The sequence below is a fragment of the Podarcis melisellensis genome (assembly GCF_964234715.1).
Source record: "Podarcis melisellensis genome assembly, chromosome: 10".
Lineage (NCBI taxonomy): Eukaryota > Metazoa > Chordata > Lepidosauria > Squamata > Lacertidae > Podarcis > Podarcis melisellensis.
In genome coordinates this window covers 70153857-70179667 of record NC_138542.1, presented here as the reverse complement: position 1 = coordinate 70179667, position 25811 = coordinate 70153857, and the positions used below count along the sequence as shown (strand labels likewise).

At 46.8% G+C, this 25811-nt stretch overlaps 1 protein-coding gene across 1 annotated transcript in view; it reads right to left on the bottom strand.

The window, feature by feature from the left end:
* Positions 1-25811, bottom strand: part of LOC309379803 (uncharacterized protein) — a 206376-nt gene that overhangs the window by 4354 nt on the left and 176211 nt on the right. Inside the window, exons 81-86 of the mRNA XM_081929256.1 lie at positions 23815-23931; positions 19722-19799; positions 15196-15249; positions 13946-13994; positions 9792-9974; positions 2647-2817 (exon numbers count right to left, since the gene is read on the bottom strand). Coding sequence (XP_081785382.1) covers positions 2647-2817; positions 9792-9974; positions 13946-13994; positions 15196-15249; positions 19722-19799; positions 23815-23931 — 652 coding nt within the window. The remainder of the gene's footprint in view (positions 1-2646; positions 2818-9791; positions 9975-13945; positions 13995-15195; positions 15250-19721; positions 19800-23814; positions 23932-25811) is intronic.

Below are 25811 nucleotides of genomic sequence, written 5' to 3'. Positions count from 1 at the left end.
TTAGAACACTGCTCCATCCATCTCAGGACTGCTTTCTATGTTTGGGGAATAATAATAATAATAATAATAATAATAATAATAATAATAATATACTAAAAACCCCACACACATCTACAAATAAAACCACCTCATCATTCTAATCTAATCATTACATACATATACACATACAGTGGTACCTCGGGTTACATACGCTTCAGGTTACAGACTCCGCTAACCCAGAAATAGTACTTCAGGTTAAGAACTTTGCTTCAGGATGAGAACAGAAATCATATTCCGGCGGCAGCGGGAGGCCCCATTAGCTAAAGTGGTGCTTCAGGTTAAGAACAGTTTCAGGTTAAGAACGGACCTCCGGAACGAATTAAGTACTTAACCCGAGGTACCACTGTATTGACTTCCTTCCTTTGTTCTAAGACCTCAAAATTTTTACTCTTTCTAAGTTGTGTGTTTTTGGTTTTGTGTTCTTTTTTCTCTTTTGTTTCCCCCCTTGTTTGTACTGTTTTATTTTGGATTTTTGTTGTAATTTTGCATTGAAAATAAAAAAAAATATTATTATTAATAAATAATAATAATAATAATAATAATAATAATAATAATAATGATTTATACTCTGCCCATCTGGCTGAGTTTTCCCCAGCCACTATGGGCAGCTTCCAACAGAATATTAAAACGATAAAAGGCCAAACATTAAAAACTTCCCTAAACAGGGCTGCCTTCCGATGTGTTCCCAAAGTTAGATAGTTGCTTATTTCCTTGACATCTGATGAAAGGGTGTTCCACAGGGCGGGTGCCGCCACCGAGAAGGCCCTCTGCCTGGTTCCCTTGAACCTCACTTCTTGTCGTGAGGGAACTGCCAGAAGGCCCTCGGAGCTGGACCTCTGTGTCCGGGCTGAACAATGGGGGTTCCATGCCGCCAGAGTCGTGGGTGTGCCAATTGCCCCCATGCAGGGGGCGGGGTGAGGGGCAGAGGGCAAATGGAGCCCCCAACACCTGCCCAGCCTCAGACCTTGCCACTGCTGAAGCAGCACCAGCCCTGTGTAAAATGGCTGTTGCGCCCTCCATGTGATACCCTCCCTGAGTCTGAGCTTTGCAAGGCTGCTTGGAGCGGGTGATGTGGGGGATCAATGGCGCACATCCCCAAATCCCCACGCCACCCTCCCCGAGTGGCCTTGCAAGGCTCAGATCCAGGCAAGGCGGCGTGAGAAGAGCACAACAGCCACATGCCCCTTGGTCCCAGCCTGTCAGGTGTGCATGCAGGAGCTAGACCCTGTGATCAATAGGACTTTGCAGGACTGGGGCCTTCCTAAGTTTGCTCTGAAGAGGCAAGGCGTGGCCCCACACGTGAGGCCGATTGGTAACTCACAGCACCTGGTGGCAAGAGCCGGGAAGGGATATAAGGTCAGCATTTCCCTTCGGCTCTTTGCCACAGCAACACATTTCTTGCCTTGCTGCGTTTGACTCCTCGACCCTTGCACCCCTGACTTCGTGACTCCTTGCTTCTTGATCCTCGGACCCCTGACTTCTTGACTCCTCGCTTCCTGATCCTTAGACCCCTAACTTCTTGACTCCTCGCTTCTTGACCCTCGGACCCCTGACTCCATGACTCCTTGCTTCCTGATCCTCAGACCCCTGACTTCGTGACTCCTCGCTTCTTGATCCTCCGACCCCTGACTTCGTGACTCCTCGCTTCTTGATCCTCCGACCCCTGCCTTCGTGACTCCTTGCTTCTTGATCTTCGGACCCCTGACTTTGTGACTCCTTGCTTCTTGATCTTCGGACCCCTGACTTTGTGACTCCTTGCTTCTTGATCTTCGGACCCCTGACTTCGTGACTCCTTGCTTCTTGATCTTCGGACCCCTGACTTCGTGACTCCTTGCTTCTTGATCTTCGGACCCCTGACTTCGTGACTCCTTGCTTCTTGATCTTCGGACCCCTGACTTTGTGACTCCTTGCTTCTTGATCTTCGGACCCCTGACTTCGTGACTCCTTGCTTCTTGATCTTCGGACCCCTGACTTCGTGACTCCTTGCTTCTTGATCTTCGGACCCCTGACTTTGTGACTCCTTGCTTCTTGATCCTTCGACCCCTGACTTCGTGACTCCTTGCTTCCTGATCCTCAGACCCCTGACTTCATGACTCCTTGCTTCTTGATCCTCGGACCCCTGACTTCGTGACTCCTTGCTTCTTGATCCTCCGACCCCTGACTTCGTGACTCCTTGCTTCCTGATCCTCGGACCCCTGACTTCGTGACTCCTTGCTTCCTGATCCTCGGACCCCTGACTTCGTGACTCCTTGCTTCCTGATCCTCGGACCCCTGACTTCGTGACTCCTTGCTTCCTGATCCTCCGACCCCTGACTTCGTGACTCCTTGCTTCCTGATCCTCAGACCCTTGACTTCGTGACTCCTTGCTTCTTGATCCTCGGACCCCTGACTTTGTGACTCCTTGCTTCTTGATCCTCGGACCCCTGACTTCGTGACTCCCGGCTCTCTGACCCTCAGACTCTTGGCTTCCTGACTCCTGGCTTCTGGACCCCCGTTCCTGCTCCCACCCCGCCATCTTGCCCCTGGTCCTGACATCCCCTGCCGGGACGTCGATCGCCCATGAACCGGACCGTGACACAGCCTCGCCAGCACACAAAGCCGCCTCACCTGTAGTCTTCTTGCACCACACCTCGCATTTCTGCTTGGATGGAAACTGATTGGCATTCCCCCCGCAGCCTCCAAATATAAAAGGCCGGCAGTTGTTGGCTGCCTGGTGGTAATACCAGAGGACTGTGTACCGTAGACAGGAGCCTTCGTCCATTGGCAGGGCACATGGATCTGCAAAGAACCACAAACAGCTTGTGAGTGGGTGAGACGTCATCATCACTTCAAGGAACTTTGGGTGGAGATGAGAGAGAGAGAGAGAGAGAGAGAGAGAGAGAGAGAGAGAGAACGTGCTAAATGAAAATCCAATTTTAAAACCCCAGGTACTACCAGTGCCACTGGTATGCCTGGTGCATTATAAATACAGTGGTACCTCTGGTTGCGAATGGGATCTGTTCCAGAGGCCCGTTCGCAACATGAAAGGAACGCAACCTGCAGCAGTGCATCTGTGCATGCGTGGGTTGCGATTCGCCGCTTCTGCGCATGCGCATGACATCATTTTGCGCGTCTGCCCTTGCGTGAGCGGCGAAACCCGGAAGTAACCCTTTCTGGTACTTCCGAGTTGCCGCGGGACACAACCTGAAAAAAACGTAACGTGAAGCAAATGTAACATGAGATATGACTGTATAGGTCCCTGGCCCAAGGAGGTAACAATCTAAAATTCAGCACATGAGAGGCCGTCCCTCTCCTGTGTGAAGCCCCCAAAATAGATCACAATCTGGATCCAGGTCAGGATGACCCTGGAACCTTTGGCGGCACCTGCGTCCTTCTAACTCCCAAGCAGAGGTTGAGTGGTCATCTGTCAGGCGTGCTTCAGTTGAGATTCCTGCATTGAAGGGGGTTGGACTGAATGACCCCTGGGGTCCCTTCCAACTCTACAATTTGATGAGTGCATGGAATGCGCATCCATGGGATACAGCGACAGCCACAAACATGGACAGCTTGCAAAGGGGGTTGTAGTGTAGTGGTTAAGAGCGATAGACTCGTAATCTGGGGAACCGGGTTCGTGTCTCCGCTCCTCCACATGCAGCTGCTGGGTGACCTTGGGCTAGTCACACTTCTCTGAAGTCTCTCAGCCCCACTCACCTCACAGAGTGTTTGTTGTGGGGGAGGAAGGGAAAGGAGAATGTTAGCCGCTTTGAGACTCCTTTGGGTAGTGATAAAGCGGGATATCAAATCCAAACTCCTCCTCTTCTTGTATGAATTCACGGAGGCTATCAGTGACAACTTGCTGTGATGGCTATGTTTAGACAGGGCTGTTGTGTTTTGGTTCTCCTTCCGGGCTTCCCATTGCGGCATCTCACTGGCCACTTTGGGAACAGGATGCTAGAACGGATGTGGACCGTTTTCGGCCTTATTCATCTTCTGATGTTCTTACTTTGTCAAGAGGAATCCCACTCTCATGTCAACAGGCAGTTTGTTGCAAGAGCGCTTTATCCTAAACCTGAATGCGGCAGCTAGACTGGTGACTGGCAGCGGCCACTGAGACCACATAACTTCAGTCTTGAAAGACCTACACTGGCTCCCAGTACGTTTCAGATCACAATTCAAAGTGTTGGTGCTGACCTTGAAAGCCCTAAATGGCCTCGGTCCAGTATACCTGAAGAAGCGTCTCCACCCCCATCGTTCAGCCCGGACACTGAGGTCCAGCGCCGAGGGCCTTCTGGTGGTTCCCTCCCTGCGAGAAGTGAGGTTACAGGGAACCAGACGGAGGGCCTTCTCGGTAGTGGCACCTGCCCTGTGGAACGCTCTCCCATCAGATGTCCAGGAAATAAACAACTACAGTGGTACCTTGGGTTAAGAACTGGAGGTTCTTTCTTAACCTGAAACTGTTCTTAACCTGAAGCACCACTTTAGCTAATGGGGCCTCTTGCTGCCACCGCACGATTTCTGTTCTCATCCTGAAGCAAAGTTCTTAACCAGAGGTGCTATTTCTGGGTTAGCGGAGTCTGTAACCTGAAGTGTCTGTAACCCGAGGTACCACTGTATCTGCTTTTGGGAGGCATCTGAAGGCAGCCCTGTTTAGCGAAGTTTTTAATGTTTGATGTTTTATTGTTTATTGTGTTTTTAAATATTTGTTGGGAGCCACCCAGAGTGGCTGGGGAAACCCAGCTAGATGGGCAGGGTATTAGATAGATTAGATAGATAGATAGATAGATAGATGATAAATAGATAGAACTTTGCACCCAGCTGATGTCAACCATAGGTGAAAACTCAGCTTCATATTCGCCAATTTCCTTCGCTGTTGAAAAGAGACAGGGTTCCCCCCCGGGGGGGCTGGTTAAGCCACTTCCCCCCTCCCCTGCCCCACATGTGCTCCATTACCAGGGACACTTCCTCTAGTGAAAGTGACTCTCTGAAATGCCATTTAATTCGCTGCTTTTCACCCCGTAATGGGCTTGGCGTGCTCGCCACCGCCAGCGCCGAGACGGATCCATTATCTCCTGATCCCCTGGAGCCGCAGAGGCAAATGGAAATCCGCTGGTTAATGAGGGCATGCAAATAAATTTGCTGAGAGATTTAAATATTGATCGCTACGGGCTCGGCGTGGCCCGCACCCCCCGCTCTCTCCCCGCCGTACGAGGAGCTCTTGATAAAAATGTCACGGAAACAATCGCCGTGGCGGCAGAAGCATCGGGAGCAATAAAAAGGAGACTTAATGGCTTTTAACGGCTTAGGCGAAAAGGTTGGGTGTTAGTCAGAGGGGAATTGGTGGCCGTGTTGGGGGAGGCCGGGGGGTGATTGTCAGGGAGCTGGGGGGGGGGGAATCTGTGTGTCTGAGAGGGTCCAAAACTAAACAGGAGGAGATGGGTCTGTCCTGACGGCAGAATCCTGTTAGCATTCAGATTTGCTATCTGTGCTCAACGCCGGGGAAAAGCTATTTATAAGCCCGGCTGCCAGCCACAAATGGGATGCTGAGCTGAGGGTCAATCGCATGTAGGCCTGCAACACTCCACCCCCTTCAAGCCCCCAGGGCTCAAAAACTGTCCTTGTTAGCATGGAGAGAAGTAATCTGGCTTGAGTAAGGAATGGGGGAATTGGTCAATTTCCATTTCTCAGTTTTTCTATCTTAAGGTCAAATCTCCATATTTCCACATCACTTTTTTTTTAGTCCTTGCAAAAATCTGTCCGCACATTTTTTGCAAAGCAATTTCCCCTAGCAGAATACCTTTTTTGGTAAGTCACATTCGCAGATCTATGCCTTCTAATGCACACACCTGCACGTTTTCATAAATATCACTCGACGGGAGAAACGACCTCGCAAAATTCAGAGAAGTGCAAATTTCAACGGATGGTGGCATTTCGTTTTACGTACTTTTCTGGAATGTGTGAATTAGGTCCCCCCCCCACTTGATCAGATTCCACACGAGCCCCTCCTTGAACCTGTTGCTAATGGCAAGTAGCAGAGACGATTAGAAAGTCCAGCTCAATGGAAGACTTGAGAGTTAGCAATAAACAATTGGCTTAATTCTCATGGAGGTGGCAAAACTATCTCCGGTCTGGACTGCAAGCTCTTACATGGTAAAAATGCCCTGTATGTATAAATCTAGCAGGTCAGGCAGCTAGAACCCTTACCCCTGACAAGCTAGTTCTCTATATGCGGGGGAATTCTTTGATGGGAAAGCGTTCCATCGCATGAGCACCTAGACGCCCTCTTTATTTTGGATTCTTAATGATATGTGCGCTGTGGGTTAAACCACAGAGCCTAGGACTTGCCGATCAGAAGGTCGGCGGTTTGAATACCCGCGACAGGGTGAGCTCCCGTTGCTCGGTCCCTGCTCCTGCCAACCTAGCAGTTCGAAAGCACGTCCAAGTGCAAGTAGATAAATAGGTACCGCTCCGGCGGGAAGTTAAATGGCGTTTCCGTGCGCTGCTCTGGTTCGGACCCTTGACTCCTTGCTTCCTGATGCTGGCCACATGACCCGGAAGCTGTACGCCAGCTCCCTCGGCCAATAAAGCGAGATGAGTGCCGCAACCCCAGAGTCGGCCACGACTGGACCTAATGGTCAGGGGTCCCTTTACCTTTACCTTTTTAGAAGAAGGGAGAGCTCTTTGATGTCCTATACGTCCTGATTGCATTGGCACAATAAGCTAGATGGGTTGCTAATTGTCCTTTTTATTCAGGTTCCTGTTCTCTTAAAAGCAGTACTTCAGGCACAGGAAACCTGGGGTGTTTTAATTCAGGTTTAGTAGTGGAGAGAGAAAGCGAGTGCAGGAAACGCAACAGGCGCTAAGGAAAATGAAATTAAGGTTAATACACGCCTCCCCGCCAGCGCCTAACAGCCCAAGTCCTCCACATCCCTGTTGTTGACCCTCCAAGGTTTTTGTGATTAGAAGCTGCCTTGACCCAAACCCACATACCACCTGGGTGCGCAGAATTCAAATAATTGCTTCCTCTCCTATGGTGAAGGAATGCAGCCTCCTTTTGCAGAGTGGAAAGGCGGCAAGCTAAGCCTGTCAGGCGCACGTTGCCCTGATGGAAGTGGCAACAATTCAGTTCCCAATTCCAAGGGGTTTGGATGCCCAGGGATCCTGGCACATGATATTCAGACAGAGAGATGAGATCATAGAATCATAGAATCATAGAGTTGGAAGAGACCACAAGGGCCATCGAGTCCAACCCCCTGCCAAGCAGGAAACACCCTCAGAGCACTCCTGACATATGGTTGTCAAGCCTCTGCTTAAAGACCTCCAAAGAAGGAGACTCCACCACACTCCTTGGCAGCAAATTCCACTGTCGAACATCTCTTACTGTCAGGAAGTTCTTCCTAATGTTTAGGTGGAATCTTCTTTCTTGTAGTTTGGATCCATTGCTCCGTGTCCGCTTCTCTGGAGCAGCAGAAAACAACCTTTCTCCCTCCTCTATGTGACATCCTTTTATATATTTGAACATGGCTATCATATCACCCCTTCACCTCCTCTTCTCCAGGCTAAACATGCCCAGCTCCCTTAGCCGTTCCTCATAAGGCATCATTTCCAGGCCTTTGACCATTTTGGTTGCCCTCCTCTGGACACGTTCCAGTTTGTCAGTGTCCTTGAACTGTGGTGCCCAGAACTGGACACAGTACTCCAGGTGAGGTCTGACCAGAGCAGAATACAGTGGCACTATTACTTCCCTTGATCTAGATGCTATACTCCTATTGATGCAGCCCAGAATTGCATTGGCTTTTTTAGCTGCCGCGTCACACTGTTGGCTCATGTCAAGTTTGTGGTCAACCAAGACTCCTAGATCCTTTTCACATGTACTGCTCTCAAGCCAGGTGTCACCCATCTTGTATTTGTGCCTCTCATTTTTTTTGCCCAAGTGCAATACTTTACATTTCTCCCTGTTAAAATTCATCTTGTTTGTTTTGGCCCAGTTCTCTAATCTGTCAAGGTCGTTTTGAAGTGTGATCCTGTCCTCTGGGGTGTTAGTCACCCTTCCCAGTTTGGTGTCATCTGCAAATTTGATCAGGATGCACTTGAGTCCATCATCCAAGTCGTTGATAAAGATGTTGAATAAGACCGGGCCCAAGACAGAACCCTGTGGCACCCCACTAGTCACTCTTCTGATGATGTTCGAGAGCGCAGGTGTACCATGCCACAAAATTATACAGCGTCATCTCCTAGTGTAGTGTTTTCATTTTGTTTGTATTTTTGCAAGTGTTTCCCACATGTCATGGATGCAAAAATAGTGCATTAGTAGCGGGTTTATACTGGACCGTCCGCACATGTCATTGCAGATAGTTCTGTGATACATCCCCATGCTACAGCACTAGGGATGCAGGTGGTGCTGTGGTCTGAACCACTGAGCCTCTTGGGCTTGCTGATCAGAAGGTTGGCAGTTTGAATCCCCGCGACGGGGTGAGCTCCGATTGCTCTGTCCCAGCTCCTGCCAACCTAGCAGTTCAAAAGCATGTCAAAGTGCAAGGAGATAAATAGGTACCACTGCGGCAGGGAGGTAAATGAAATGTCTGGGGAAATTCAGATGTATGACAGCCGATGTGTAGATTTTGGCGAATTCAAAGCTCAAAAACTTTTTTTTTTAGATTTGGCAAAGAAAGCTCAGCAACTTTTGGCAAAACTAAAAAAAACCACTCAATAATTTTGCTCCCAAAGTCCAAATTTTCACTTTTTGAAAAATGGCAATACTATATTAAGCGGCATAGAAATTAAACAATCAATCAACCATCAATCACCCATCTTTCCTAAAACCTGTCACGAGGTGGCTCTGTCTGTCATTGTTGGTGCCACCTGATATTGATACCTGTCTTCTGCCTTTTGTTTTTGTTGTTTAGTCATTTAGTCATGTCCAACTCTTTGTCACCCCTGGACCAGAGCACGCCAGGCACTCCTGTCTTCCACTGCCTCCCGCAGTTTGGTCAAACTCATGCTGGTAGCTTCGAGAACACTGTCCCACCATCTCATCCTCTGTCATCCCCTTCTCCTTGTGCCCTCCATCTTTCCCAACATCAGGGTCTTTTCCAGGGAGTCTTTTCTTCTCATGAGGTGGCCATAGTACTGGAGGCTCAGCTTCAGGATCTGTCCTTCCAGTGAGCACTCAGGGCTGATTTCCTTCAGAATGGATCGGTTTGATCTTCTTGCAGTCCATGGGACTTTCAAGAGTCTCCTCCATAATTCAAAAGCATCAATTCTTTGGCAATCAGCCTTCTTTATGGCCCAGCTCTCACTTCCATACATCACTACTGGGAAAACCGTAGCTTGAACTATATGGACCTTTGTCGGCAAGGTGATGTCTCTGCTTTTTAAGATGCTGTCTTGGTTTGTCATCGCTTTTCTCCCAAGAAGCAGGCATCTTTTAATTTTGTGACTGCTGTCACCATCTGATCTGCAGTGATCTTCTGCCTTACCGTTATCCAAAAGCCACGAGCCACCCATTATTTATCTATCCATCCCTTCATCCACCCATCTCTCAATCGAGCCATCAATTGGACTTACAGCAAAATATGATTCCAGTATCTTCCACTATGGCCAGCTTTAAGTAGAGTTAAAGATCCATCACTCTCTTGCTCCCCGGGCAAAATTAGGATTTCCCTGCCCACCCCACATGGCTGCTTTTGGGAGTGCATTTCATGCCTGCAACTGAGCCCCAGGAAAAATGTCTTCCAAGTTGCCAAACAAGCATCTTAGGGAAGAAAAAGATTTACCTGCCAGAGGTGGCACAGATTCTCTCAGCAGCACACCTGCGTTGGTCCTGTTCTGTACTTCACCAAATAATCCTTGCTCTACCAGACCTTCAGGCAGCAGTGACCTTTTCGCTGTCTCTTGGGCATCTGCCAGGTAATCGACATCAGGGTCTGCCAATCTATTTGCCAGGTGGAAGTTTTTGCCTGTTTGAAAGGAAAATGAAAGGGAGGAAGAGAGGACAAGACTTAGGCCCCAAATATCTGTATCCCTACAGACCCTATTGGGTGCTAAGATCGGTAGAGGAAGCCCTCTTGGTCGTTCCACCACCCAAGGATGGTGGCTCAGGAGAGGGCCTTCTCTGTGACAGCCCCTAAGATGTGGAATTCATACAGAGGTGTGTCTGGCACCTTAATTGTTATAGATTTGTCGTATGCAGGAGACATACCTCTTCTCCCCTGGCCTCCTTGGTGGCCCAATTAGGACCAATTCAGCCAGCTAGCCCTGGGGATTATCTAATTGATTTTTGATTTTTATTGTTATTCATGTTTTTTGTTATGTACTGAAGTTCTCACCCTAGGCCAGCAGGGGGATACTGTAGATAGTTATGCAAATGAAGGATCGAAAGTGACGTTCAGTGATTGGATAGTTTTAGAAAGTTGCAACAGTTACATTGTTCTGGAGCTCTATATAAGCAGGCTGACTGAGCTCCTCAGTTCTGTTCTGTCCAGCTTACAAATAAAGAGCTGCTTTGGAAGAATCGCTGTGTTGTCTGATATGTTCACCCACAACATTTTTATACTGTATTTTATGCTGCTTTTATAATTAAGTGTTTTAAAGTGTTTTACATTTGTTGTTAGCTGCCCTGAGCCCAGTTTTTGAACCAGGAAGGGCGGGGTATAAATAAAAATTTATTATTATTATTATTATTTACTCTGACCTAGAGACCAGGGGTTTGTGTGTGTGTGTGTGTGTGTGTGTGTGCACGCATATTTAGGATCCAAACTATTTTTCTCATTGCAAATTGTTTTAACTAATTTCAATGTTGCGTTTTTATATAGCTACAATCCACTCTGGGAACTTTACGGGGAAGGGCGGATAAGAAATCTAGTCAGTAATCACCACCATTGTCACCATCAATCACTTCCCTGTAGGGGAATTTTTTTTAATGTCTAATGTTTTGCAATTTTTTATGCGCTGCAAGCCGCCTAGAGTGGCTGCAAAAATCCAGTCAGATTATTATTATTATTATTTAAATTTTTATTTTGCCTTAGACAAATACAGATAAATATAAACAACCAAAATTACAAAAGAAAAATCCTTAATCATGGAAAAGGCCAAAAAAATACAAAAAATACCAAAGTACACGGCATAGAACATAAGCCATTATGAGAAAGAAAAAAGAAGAAAGAAAAAGGGAAGAAGAAGGAAGAAAGAAATAAAAAAAGGAAAGGGGAAAAAAGGAAACAAAAGGGGATAATTATCCCCTAGATAATTATTTAAACATTCCCATTCTTCTTTCACCATCTTTTTAGGTTTATCATCTGTCAGCTTTGCGAGCTCCAAGTACTCCCACAATATTATATTATTATTATTATTATTATTATTATTATTATTATTATTATTATTAAATTATTATGAGACATTTCTGCCTCTTGCAGCTACCTATTTGAAAGTTTAGAAATGCCATACTTATCCCTTGGAACAGCATCGTGTTCCCTGTTCCCAACTCACCGGCACAAGCTGTGATAAAGGGAAGAGAAAAAGAGAGTTTGACACAGTACTTTGGGAAAGTGGAGTTTGAAAAGGTTTCTTAACACCCTGCCTTCCCTTGATTGGTTCTGAGGGCACTAGTGTAGGCCCAGGGAGGACCTTTTTGCCCAGGCTGAGGTTTGTATTTCCTTCCGGGCAATTTGCTGGGGGCCACATTTCATTTCACTTATAATTTGTGTTATGTACTGAAGTTCTCACCCTGGGCCAGCAGGGGGATTCTGTAGATAGTTCGGGTCCACATATGCAAATAAGGGATCGAAAGTGACGTTCAGTGATTGGATAGTTACAGAAAGTTGTTACAGTTACGTTGTACTGGAGCTCTATATAAGCAGGCTGGCTGAACCCTTCAGTTCAGTTCTGTTCTGGCCTCTGAATAAACAAGAGCTGTTTGAAGAATCGTTGTGTCGTCTGATATGTTTACCCACCACTTAACAATTTGTATACTGCCTTTCTATATATTACTATATGTAAACCGGTTTACAAGCTTAAGAAACAACAAGATCAGCACTAAAAGTCACACACCTAATAACAATCTGACCCAATACAAGAAGCCACAATAACTTTAAAATAGACAACATATCAAACGCAGCAATATTCGGCAACCGATTAGAATATAATAGTGAACAGTAAAATTAAATATCAGCATATAATAATAATTAAACAGTTCACACACATCAGTTACAATAAAGAATTACTGAAGTATAATCAATAAAAATAATGGCAAGTCACAATGCATAAAATACCACAAAAACTTACAAAACCATGTAAAAGGATCAAACTGAGAAGTCAGCAGTGGGTGAGGTTAGAGGCAAAAGTGGAAGGAGAACAAATAGCCAATTTTAACTTTGTGCAACAGGGTAGCTTCTGTGCAGGCTCTCACAAACCCCACAAGCATCCTTCCAAAATCTCTATTTTGCTGGCTGGCAATAATGTATTTATTACTGCACAGGTTGCAAAATTTGCCTTGGCTGCAAGTAAGTTGAGAGCTAGGCACCAAGACAAGTGTAGGTACGAGAATCTTAGGCCGTATAGGGCTTTAAAGCTTAAAACCAGCACCTTAAACCTGATCCTGTACTCCACCGGGAGCCAGTGCAGCTGGCACAGCACTGGGTGAATGTGAACGTGATCCCGCAGCAAGGACCCTGTAAGGAGTCTCGCCGCGGCATTCTGCATCTGCTGGAGTGTATGTTTGCTTTGCTGTTGTTGCTGTTCAATTTTAAATCAATTACGGTCGTTACTTCCGCTTACGTATCCCTCCGCTTACATAAACTTCGGGCAACGTAAGCTGCAAACCCGGAAGTATATTTCTGGGTTTTTGCCACTTGTGGGTGTGCGCAGAATCGGTCCCTCCAGCTGCGGAAACATCAGGAGCTCCGGAACAGATCCCGTCTGCAACCAGAGGTACCACTGTATTTGTATTTTACGCATTGTGACCAGTTATGATGGCTTATAGCTTTTAGCAATAAAGATTTAATTCAAAGCATTCATTCATCCAGCCAGATAAATAAGAGGGTGAAATATATTCGGAGTCGAGAGTGGATTTCATGCTCTTTATTCAGCTCATAGTGGCGAGGAGGAATGGAAGTTCCCCCAGAATGTCTGCTTTATATACATTATTTACACAATGGGCCCCATGTGATTGGCTAATTCCGGGATTCACCTGTAGGCCAATCAGTTTGTGGATTCACTTCCAACTGGAGCTGGATTGGGTGGTTCCTGTGGACCAATCAGACTGCTGCATTCTGAACCCTATTGTTCTAGGACCAATCAGACTGCTGCATTTTGGATCCTATTCAACTCAGTACATAACAGCCCTCCCCTCTAAGTTCCAGTCCTGCCCGGGAGATTGTATTCATAGTTCTCATAACAGAGGGATTGTCAGATTTAAAGGACTTCTAGCCAGGCAACAAAACAAAACAAAACACTCAAGAGGTATAAAGCAGAGCCAATGAGCAATGTGGCCTGAGGAGGCTTCCAAGGGCCAGGCAGAGAGGTCTGGAGGGCCACATTCATTCCTCAGGTCTGAGGTTCCCAACCTCTTCACTAGAGAGCCAAAAGCCATAAACAGAGGGACCAGCGTGAAAATAGAGGGATTTGCTGCTCCAACCCCGCAGGGAGCAGGAATTTGCAAACTGCGGCTCCAGAGGTAAGTCACGACCGCCCACAACAGAGGTCACGGTCGCCGCGAAGACCCCGTGCCCAGCAAGTGCTGGGATTCATCTAGCCAGCTGGCTTGGCAAAACAGCCCGGTTTGCAGCTAATGGGGTGAAATTTGCTTTGACAGGCAAGACTGTGCCAACATTCAAATTGATCCAATTTACAGTAGAGGAGTCTCAGGGGCTGCCAGTCTCAATACTGGGGGCGGGGGGGGGGACGGGAGAGGGGCTGCTTTGGCTTTGCTCACCATCTTTGTCGCTCATCTCGCTCCTGACAATGTCTTTTACGTCTCCCACCTGTGGCCGCAACAAAGCAGAAACACGGAGGTTAGGATCCTGCAAACTCTACTTCCCAGTTTGCTCTTGCCTGGCACTCAAAGTAGATTCTGCCAGGGGTGGGCAAACATGGCAGTTTAAGCTTCTCTCAGTTCCTTGGATTTCCTGTCTTAAGTTGGATTCCCCATATTAGTTTACACTTTTATAATATATATAATATATATCATGAAAATTCTTCAGCATTTTAGGATGAATTTATCCTAATGTATGACTCCCCTTCCTCGAATAGAGACACTTTTGCAAAGCATTTTCCCCTAAATATAGTATGTCTCTCTATGTTATTCCCAATAATATATGAATTTATGTGAACACCTTACTCTGGGATATGTTTATTTGTCTCATAATGTGGCTGGAGAAGTACACTTCAAAATTTCAAAGGATGTGTGTGCTGTGTTTCAGAAAGTGTGAATTAGATAAGTTTACTTTTCAGCACAGGGACACGGGTGGCACTGTGGGTTAAACCACAGAGCCTAGGACTTGCAGATCAGAAGGAATGTTAGAAGGATGCTGGAATGAAGTTACGTGGTTTTAGCAGTAATGTTATAAAGGATTAAGTAAAAATGGATTGTTAACAGGTCAGAATGTAAAGTTATTATATATTAAGATAAATTAGTAAGATCAAAACAAAGATGGAAAGGATTTGCTGAAACAACTAATGAACTAGAATACAAAAAAGGGAGGTGTGAGGAGGTCAAGGAAACAAGCAAATGAAAGATAAGATATGGAAAGATGGATTTGTTTTTAATTGTTTTTATTTTTTCTTATTTTGTATTTTCTGTTTTTCTTTTTTTTCTTCTTTTTTATTCTTGTAACTTTTTTAAACACCAATAAACATTATATATATAAAAAAAGAAGGTTGGCGGTTCAAATCCCCGCGATGGGGTGAGCTTCCATTGCTCGGTCCCAGCTCCCATCAGATGTCAAGGAAATAAACAGCTATCCTATTTTTAAAAGACACCTGAAGAATTATTATTATTATTATTATTATTATTATTATTATTATTAGCAAACTTCTTGCTCATTTCCTGAGGGTTTTGGAGGATCTTGCGAAACGGAATCAGTCACAGAATCAGAGAAGTGTGGGGTTGGAAGGGACCCGAAAAAATCACAGCTGAAGGATCCTTGACGGGTGGCCCCACAAATCTATGAATAAGCCACTTACAGAAAGTCCAGGATCTCCCTTTTCTCCTTTCCGACCAGCTGGGCCTTCCTCCCCCTGTTGAAAAGACAGATGAACTAACGCAAACAAACAAAAGGTATGGGTGGAGAAGTTTGCATCAACATCAACCCTATGAGTGTCTGGAGGCGGTTGGAGGATGGATGGCGGCTAACAGATTGAGGTTGAATCCTGACAAGAAAGAAGTACTGTTTTGGAGGGACAGGAGGCGGGCGGGTATGGAGGACTCCCTGGTCCTGAATGGGGTAGCTGTGCCCCTGAAGGACCAGGTGCGCAGCCTGGGAGTCATTTTGGACTCACAGCTGTCCATGGAGGCACAGGTCAAATCTGTATCCAGGGCAGCTGTTTATCAGCTCCATCTGGTACGCAGGATGAGACCCTATCTGCCTGCGGACTGTCTCCTCAGAGTGGCGCATGATCTGGTTATCTCCCGCTTGGACTACTGCCATGCGCTCTACGTGGGGCTACCTTTGAAGGTGACCCGGAAACTACAACTAATCCAGAACGTGGCAGCTAGACAGGTGACTGGGAGCGGCCGCCAAGACCATATAACACTGGTCTTGAAAGATCTACATTGGCTCCCAGTACGTTTCAGAGCACAATTCAAAGTGTTGGTGCTGACCTTTAAAGCCCTAAACAGCCTTGGTCCTGTATACCTGAAGGCGCGTCTCCATCCCCATCATTCTGCCCGCACACTGAGGTCCAGCACCGAGGGCCTTCTGGCGGTTCCCTCACTCCGAGAAGCCAAGTTACAGGGAACCAGGCAGAGGGCCTTCTCGGTGGTGGCACCCGCCCTGTGGAACGCCCTCCCACCAGATGTCAAAGAGAACAACAACTACCAGACTTTTAGAAGACATCTGAAGGCAGCCCTGTTTAGGGAAGCTTTTAATGTTTGATGTATTACAGTATTTTAAGATTTTTTGGGAAGCCACCCAGAGTGGCTGGGGAATAAATAATAAATAATAAATTATTATTATTATTATTATTATTATTATTAGTCGCAAGGGGAAAAAATAGGTATATAAGGAGAAAATTCTCTAAATGCCATGATCCAGGTTTGAGACAAGGGCTAGCTGGTGAGAGAACCCCGGCAGAGATTTAAAATCACAAAATATGCAACAAAGTAAAGAGCGGAAATACAGGTTGTTAGATTTTTAAAACTTGCCCTTCTAAGTTCCTTTCAAAGTTCCCCTCTTCCCTCAGCATAAAAAAAGACCACACGTTTGGCAAATTTAAATTGGTTTGCTTACAAACTCTTCAAAGATTGAGTTAATGTGTTTCCCCATACATCAGTCAGAAAAACACAGGCAGTAAACATGTCTTAGTTACAGTGGTAACTAAGTTCCTAAATTATGGCTTGTAAGAGCCATGCGGTCTGAGCTGCAACAACCAGCTCAAACCTCTTCACACGCTGAGCTTCTCAGGTAGACTGAAGGGGAACAATATGCTTGATTACCTTCCTCCCTAGGTGAGTGGGAGTGACCGAGCTAAGCCTGGCAGGACAGCTTACTCTATGGTCTTAACCCTTTCATGTATTAATTAGATTTAAGCATGCTGATTATCCCACAACAATGAATTGCAAGCATCCAAGATATCAGATCCTCAGTGTTTCTTCATTGCTGAGCTGATGCACCCTCCTTGCTTCCTGCAGCCCAGGCATCCTGGCACCGAACCCTGAATCAACACTGAACTCCCACAGAACTACAATGAAAGACCCATTGGCCCAACTATCTCAGTACCTTTCCCGCCCCGACCTGGCCACAGTGATCCATGCGACGGTCACCTCCAGGCTTGACTACTGTAATTCGCTCTACATGGGGCTGCCCTTGAAGCTGTCCCAGAAACTCCAGCGGGTGCAGAATGCTGCAGGGAGGCTCCTCACGGGGTCTCTGCCATGGGAGCATATTCACCCAGTGCTTTTCCAGCTGCACTGGCTCCCAGTGGAGTACAGGGTCAGATTTAAGGTGCTGCTTTTGACCTTTAAAGCCCTTCACGGCTTAGGACCCTCGTACCTACAGGACCGCCTCTCCCAGTATGCCCCACAGAGAGCCTCAAGGTCCATAAATAGCAACACCCTAGAGGTCCCGGGCCCTAAGGAAGTTAGATTAGCCTCAATCAGAACCAGGGCCTTCTCAACACTGGCTCCGACCTGGTGGAACACTGTCTCCTAAGACCAGGGCCCTGCAGGATCTAATCTCTTTCCGCAGGGCCTGTAAGACAGAGTTGTTCCACCTGGCCTTTGGCTTTGAGCCAATTTGATTCCCTCCCTCTCTTTCTTTTTTCTTTTCCTTTCTCCTCCTGCGATGAGGCTACATTTTAATATTTTAATGTTTCAATATTTTAATGTTGTATTTTAATTTTGTTTTTAAGTTGTAATCATTCAACTTGTTTTTATTGCTTGTTATTGCCCTGAGCTAAATCCCTCCCCTTGGCTGGGGAGGGCAGGGTATAAATAATAATAATAATAATAATAATAATAATAATAATAATAATTATTATTATTATTATTATTATTATTATTATTATCATCATCATCATCCACACTGACTGGCAGCAGTTCTTCAGGGCTGGCCTCCCCGAGATTTCATTGTTGTGAAGTATCTGTATACCAAGAAAGGATCAAATTGCTGCCTTGGGAATTACAATACAGAGGTTAGCAATGCCATATACCGTATTTTTCTGTCTATAAGAGTCCCCATGTATAAGATGCCCCCTATTTGGGGGGACTCAGATATAAGAAAATGGGGGGAGATGTATCCGTGTATAAGACACCCCCTAATTTCTGACATTATTTTAAAGGGGAAAAACCCTAGTCTTATAAACGTAAAAATACGGTATTAAGAGAACTCTGTTAGCAGTGAAGGAGCCCCAACGAACAGGAAAACACATCAAAACAAGCTCAAAGAAGAAAATAAAGGAAGGGGAAAGGATTAGATATCAAAGATGGGCATGATCGATTGGAGAACGGTTCTGCAACTAATTCTAACCAGGTTTGTGGTTTAGAAATAGCAACATGATGTCCCAGAAGGCCACAGGCGGCCACAGTGGTCCATTTTTCTGAATCTGCTCTCGCTTACAGTGCTCAGAGCGGCGACGCAAATCGCATCAGTCGCAGATGGGACACTGGCAGAAAGCTGTTAAGGGGCGAGGTGGGGCGGGAAGCAAGTGACAGCAGCCCGCAGGAAATAAGCAAGGCTGTGACTCAGGAATAGATGTCCCTGCAGCAGTCCATACAGAAGAAGAGTCACAAGGCAATGAGAGCTGAAAGCCAAGTTGCAAAGCCAGATTGGGAAGAATTCTGAAATGACAGCCCTTTGGTAGACAGGTCTTCCAGAGTTTGTGGAGTCCAGATGTGGCCCTCCAGGCCTCTCTGCCTGGCCCTTGGAAATCTCCCCAGCCACACCCCTCTCCCCAGACCGCACCCCAAGTACTTTTGCCTGGCTGGGAATGATGGAGCTGCAGTCAAGAAATCTGGAGGTTGCCACGTCGGCAAGGACTGCACAGCTGACGTGCTCCAACTAAGCTCGCTTCCGGATGACCTGTTCAATGAGCATTCATCCTTGTGGAGAGGTCAGGAGATGTCAAGCAAGCATTATCTCACACTTGTTGAATGGATGGATGGCGGCTAACAGACTGAGGTTGAATCCTGACAAGACCGAAGTACTGTTTTGGGGGAGAGGAGGTGTGTGTGTGCGAGGGACTCCCCTAGTCCTGAATGGGGTAACTGTGCCCCTGAAGGACCAGGTACGCAGCCTGGGGGTCATTTTGGACTCACAGCTGTCCATGGAGGCACAGGTCAATTCTGTGTCCAGGGCAGCTGTCTACCAGCTCCATCTAGTACGCAGGATGAGACCCTATCTGCCTGCGGACTGTCTTGCAGAGTGGTGCATGCTCTGGTTATCTCCCGCTTGGACTACTGCAATGCGCTCTATGTGGGGCTACCTTCGAAGGTGACCCGAAAACTACAACTAATCCAGAATGCGGCAGCTAGACTGTAGAAGCAAAGCTACAGGGAACCAGGCAGAGGGCCTTCGCGGTGGTGGCACCCGCCCTGTGGAACGCCCTCCCACTAGATGTCAAAGAGAACAACAACTACCAGACTTTTAGAAGACATCTGAAGGCAGCCCTGTTTAGGGAAGCTTTTAATGTTTGATGGACTGTTGTATTTTAATATTTTGTTGGAAGCCAACCAGAGTGGATGAGGAAACCCAGCCAGATGGGTCGGTATGAATAAATTATTATTATTATTATTATTATTATTATTATTATTATTATTATTATATTACATTCCAAGGGTGATCAATCACCTCCTGTGGAAGTGAGTTCCACAGTTTCATGATGCACTTTAATTGGGCAACTTGGATTGGCTGGTATGGGAATGACTCTCAAACCCCAAATAATGACAGTCTGGAAAACAAACACAAACATCTGTATGGCATTCACGCCATCCCATCCAACTCTCTGTTTTCTATTTCATAGGACTCAGATCTGGCAGGGCTCAGAATACTCACCACTCCTCCTTTGTTGCCAGGAGTTCCCGGGGCTCCCCTGAGACAAAGCTGTTGCCTTCCTCTTCTACCCCTCTCGCCCTGGAAACAGAAAAGGCAGCCCTATAGTGTCTCCTCTGTAACTTTGACTAGTCAATGTCCTTCGGGGGAAATGTCCACAGCTGAATGCTGGGAGATGTGAACATTGGCAGATAGCCATGTTCCAATATATAAAAGGATGTCACATAGAGGAGGGAGAAAGGTTGTTTTCTGCTGCTTCAGAGAAGTGGACACGGAGCAATGGATCCAAACTCCAAGAAAGAAGATTCCACCTAAACATTAGGAAGAACTTCCTGACAGTAAGAGCTGTTCGACAGTGGAATTTGCTGCCAAGGAGTGTGGTGGAGTCTCCTTCTTTGGAGGTCTTTAAGCAGAGGCTTGACAACCATATGTCAGGAGTGCTCTGATGGTGTTTCCTGCTTGGCAGGCTGGGGTTGGACTCAATGGCCCTTGTGGTCTCTTCCAACTCTATGATTCTATGATTCTATGACAGTTGATGAACAGTGGACCTACCAGACCACTCATCCCAGGGGTAGACGATGCAGTGCCCTACAGAGGTTATTGGACTCCAGCTACCGTCATTGGCAACCCCCATGGCCAATGGAGGATGTCACAGACTGGTTGGACGCAGAGGAACCAGCTGGGGAGCCACCAAGGGAAGAAGGCTCAGAGCCAGGGAAGAGGTGGTGGGACAATGAAAAGTGGTCAGAGGGAGAAGACTGGGAAGAGGTGGCGCTGGAAACTGAAGAGGCAACAGGGTTCAGTGAGCAGGAAGAGGTTGTGGCAGAGAGCAGTCCAGACTCAGAGGTAGAAGCTGAAGCTGGTGAGTGGGAAGAGGGAAGCCAAGGGGCAGAGATGAGATAGGCTGGAGAAGAGGCAGGGATGTCTCCCCCTCCTGCTGTGACTACCCCCTGCCTCCCAGAACCGGAAGAGGGATGAAAAGGGCAGAGCCATGGCAGGCTGCATGCATGCGCAGTCTCTGATGTGGGAATGTTGAGGGTGGCAGGAGAGGATATATTGATTATTAATACTCTTCCTAACTTGTGCTAGCAAGTTTCTTCACTTAGCAGAGTGCATCCCTGCTAAGTCAGAAAACAAGTTGCTGACTCGCCTGAGACAATTACTATTATACAATTCGATCTAGCTCAGGTTGAATTGTGTGTTCCTGCTAATATCCCCTTTGAACCCCTCCTAAAAGAATAAAGACACCCCAGTCTTATTCATCAGCAACAAAAAGTAGTTTTACTTACAATCAGGCAGAGCACAGTGTGATCGCTGAAGGTAGGCTTAAGGCTTAACGTTACAAACATGTACAAACAGGTTTACCCCACATGGGAGATGACCTGGGGAACTGCTGTGCCAGCCAGCTGTACAGTCCAGGTGATGCAGGAAGGTCAAAGAGAGAGGGTGGTAGCAGCGTGACTCGGCCTTTTACCAGGTCTGGAAAGGTCACGCCCACCCACTAAGTCACATGCAAGAGGAAGGATGCTCCAGGCCAGAAGGAACAGGAAGTTTCGACTGGCTGGACCAAGCATCCCCCTGCATGTCCACTCTAGGAAAACAAGGAATGTTGTACTTGACTGCTCCCAGTGGATTTCATCCCACATATGATTGCTTGGGAAAAGCCCTGGGAAGGAGGGAACTTAAGACAGCTGTGAGGAAGCACGAACTTTCAGTCTCAACAACTGATTTCATGGTTGAAGAACCCACCTCCTCCGGAATAAGCTGCTCTGCTCATTAGGCCTGACACCCAACCAAGTCTGTGGATATCATGTTTATGAGAATAAAGAGTTAACTCCAACTTTGAATAGTGTGATTTACTGCTGGCTTGCTTTTTGACACTGGGAGATATGAGTCCAACAGCATCTAGAGGGCATCACATTGCCCACCCTGACTTTTACAGGAAAGATGGAGCCAACGCTAAACTTACAGATTCTTCCTAATCAGGGATGAGGAACCTCTGCCCCAAGAGCTAAATGCGGCCCTCCAGGTCTTTCTATTTGGTCCTTATGACCCTCCCCAGGCCACACCCCCTCCTGAGCCACACGCCTCACCTCCTCTGCTTTGACCCCACACTCAGGAAGCGAGAATTAGGCAGCTTTGCATTTCTGAACACATTGTTTGGTTGGAGAACTGCACCACAAGATTCAGAGAAGCCAAATTTCAAAACACAATAGTGTTTGAGAATTAGGATGGACAAACTGGTCAGTTTTGCTTCCAAGGGTTGGCAAACTCCCCCCCCCCCCCGACCTCAGTGCAGATCAGGAGAATTTTTTTGCTGCCTTCTTGAGCGGGGCAAGAATTACCGTATTTTTCGCTCTATAGGACACACTTCTTCCCTTCTAAAAAGTAAGGGGAAATGTGTGTGCGTCTTATGGAGCGAATGCAGGCTGCGCGGCTAAGCCAGAAGCCAGAACAGGGAGAGGGAGCACTGCGCAGCGCTCCGTCTCGCTGTTCTAGCTTCTGGCTTAGCTGCACAAAGCCTCCGCAGGGCAGTGGGATGAAGGCTCCCCGTGCCCTGCGGAGGCTTCGCGCAAAGCTAGACTGGCTATCCCAGCGGCTATCCCAGAAGCCAGAACAGCAAGAGGCTATCCCAGAAACCAGATCCCTCTTGCTGTTCTGGCTTCTGGGATTCAGAATCCCCCCTCCTTATTTCCTCCCCCCCCAAGCTAGGTGCGTCCTATCATCTGGTGCGGTATATCTAATGCATTTGTTTTAAACTGTTGCAACGAGTCAGACCGTTTGTTTTTCTGCAGAATTGGCCGGTAACTGTAATGAGCGATTGATTCCCATCCGTAGATGAGCCCGTTAGCCCAGTTTTTTGGCCTTTGGTTCTGCGATGGAAAGAACCACACAAACATGCTCCTACCTGCGTTGGAGAAAAGGGCATTTGGCTACCCTACACAGGAGAAAAAGGTGCTTCTCCATTCTCTCTGCTCGCTGCCACGAGATCAATAAACTGCTGGCATGAGGACTTTGCCCTTTGATGGCTACAGCTCCCCACTGCATGCTCTCCTTCATAATTTAGGGTTCAGAGATGGAGAGACAGAGAGAGAGTTGGCGGAGGCGGAAAAACTCTTCATGTTCTCTCGCTAATCAGCACCAAAGCGGGAATGGCTAATGATCTCTTAGAGGGCTCTTAGAGTGTGACTACCTCCTGCCACTGATATAAAAGTCCTAACCTCTTAAAGCATGTATGAAGGCAGCTCTCTCTTGTCTCTCCATCCCTCCCACCCTGGCCTAGTTCACTTTTCATTTGCTCTTTTAATTTATTTTTCAAGTGACACACAGCAGCCGCTAAGCTCTCCTCTTGGTCTTTGTGACCACCCACATCCCTGGCCCAGATCCAGCCACTGTGACCCATGGTCCCATCGCCTCTCTGGACTACTGTGGCATGCTCTTTGCAGGACTGCCCTTGTAGCCTGTTTCAGCTTTGACAGACTGGAAATAAGGCTAGGAATAAACCACACAGTCCCCCCAAATCTTAAATGCAAGACAAACACACCCCAAAATGCAATGGACTTCAGTGTAGTGGCAAATTCAGAAGCGCAGCTCCGTTCATGGCCGTCACAGCCATGCCACCTCCCCTTCTAAGCTTAGGCAACCTTCGAAGGTTATAAACCATTCTTCTAATTATACAATAAAATAATTATGGGTGCCTCGCAATGATCGATGCAGATCTTCATGTGTTGCCTGTCAGTTAAATCTACTAGTGTTTGGTAAATAGGATCCTTTCATCATTTGCTGGAAGATGTATTTCATCATTTGCTGGAAGATGTATTTATGCACTGACATAAATTTGGTTGGCTTTAAGGAAAAGATTGCATTCAACAAAACAAAACACAAAACACAAAACACAAAACACAAAACACAAAACACAAAACACAAAAAACACAAAACACAAAAAACACAAAACACAAAACACAAAACACAAAACACAAAACACAAAACACAAAACACAAAACACAAAACAAAACACAAAGCAAAAGCCCTGCAGGAGATTCTGTTTCCTTGCTTCCACCACCCTGACCACCAGAACCCATCAAAAATCTCTTACCTGTGTTCCTGGCTCACCCCGAGGTCCTTGCAGGCCAGGTGGTCCAGCGACACCCACCTTGCCAGGTACGCCTATCTGTCCTTTGAAGCCCCCAAGGCCAGGCACCCCCTTGGCGCCCTGCAAGTTTGAACAAAGACTTCCTCTCAGGATACAGCATTTGTATCGCTTTCAACCTCTCTCTGTGAGGATCTCAACATCTCACCTGTGAGGGCTGATCTACCCAACGGGGCTCAGATCATAAAAAAATGACTGTAATTCAACATAAAACTTACAGTACATCCTAAAACAGAGCAGGGGCCTCAGCTGTGGCCCTTCGTTTATAAATACAGTGGTACCTCGGGTTACATACGCTTCAGGTTGCATACGCATCAGGTTACAGACTCCGCTAACCCAGAAATAGTGCTTCAGGTTAAGAACTTTGCTTCAGGATGAGAACAGAAATCGTGCTCCAGCGGCACGGCAGCAGCAGCAGGAGGCCCCATTAGCTAAAGTGGTGCTTCAGGTTAAGAACAGTTTCAGGTTAAGTATGGACCTTCAGAACAAATTAAGTACTTAACCCAAGGTACCACTGTATATATAAAAATCTATTTATTTGGTTTTTCAGATTAAAATTTTACAGTCACATATCAAACATACAACGTAAAAACAAGATTCCAAGGAATCTCTTCGACTTCCTTTTCCCCCTTTGTCGGTCTTATTGTTAATCATTTCCTCCTGCATCTTTTATGAGAATCCAAATCTTTTGCATCTCCATTGTGTCCAAAATTCAGTGATATTTTTCCAATCCTACTAACGATTTTAACTGTTTGCAATGGTTTTTTTTAAGACAGATTATCAAATTTCCCCATTCCTTATTAAAATTTTGACCTTCCTGATTCTTCCCATCATTTCAGCCGTTTCGGCATAATCCATAATTTAACCTGCCATTCTTCTGTGGTAGTGAATTTGTCTTCTGTACATCTCTGGGCCAATAACATCTGCACAGCTCTGGTCGCAGATGTGGCACTTCAGAACTCCCACACTTGGCCCTTAGCCCTTTCTCTAGACCGCACCTCTCACCAGCTGTGCTCCACAACCTCCTCCCGTGCTTTTGCCCGGTGAGGATGTGTCCCTCTGGATTGCAGCAATACCGCCAGGTTGCCTAGATGTGGGTTACAGAGGGTGTGTGTGTGTGTGTGTGTGTGTGTGTGTGTGTGTGTTACAGAACCCCCTGGCCTTTGTGCCTTCAAAATGTAGTCCACTTCACAAAGATGATGAAGAAGAGGAGTTTGGATTTGATATCCCGCTTTATCACTACTTGAAGGAGTCTCAAAGCAGCTAACATTCTCCTTTCCCTTCCTCCCCCACAACAAACACTCTGTGAGGCGAGTGGGGCTGAGGGACTTCAGAGAAGTGTGACTAGCCCAAGGTCACCCAGCAGCTGCATGTGGAGGAGCGGAGACACGAACCCGGTTCCCCAGATTACGAGTCTATCGCTCTTAACTACTACACCACACTTGAAGAGTTGCATCAATTGCTTTCCCCTCTGGTGCCGCACATAACAGAAAAGCGACTCCTGGAATGTTCCCAGCTTTGGTCTCCAGAATCTCCTGGTAAGTCCAGGAGAGACTTTGGAGAGCTACTGCCTGTCGCGGCAGTTAACGCTGAGCTAGATGAAGCAATGGTCTGGATTGGTGGAGGCAACTTCTGCAAATTACCGTATTTTTCGCTCTATAGGACGCACCCGACCATAGGACGTAGAGGGGGAGAACAAGAAATTTTTTTCCCCTCCCCCTCTCTGCTCAGCGCCCCTTCAGCGAAGCAGCAGGAGAAACGGAGCCCCTTCCATTTCTCCTCCCGCTTGGCTGAAGGGGCACTGCGCAGCTCTCCCTCTCTGCTGAAGCCGGGAGAGTCTTGCTCTCCTGGCTTCAGCGAAAGGAACCCGAAGCCTTTGGAATGTAGCTGGCTATCCCTGAAGCCTGGAGAGCAAGAGGGGTTGGTGCGCACCGACCCCTCTC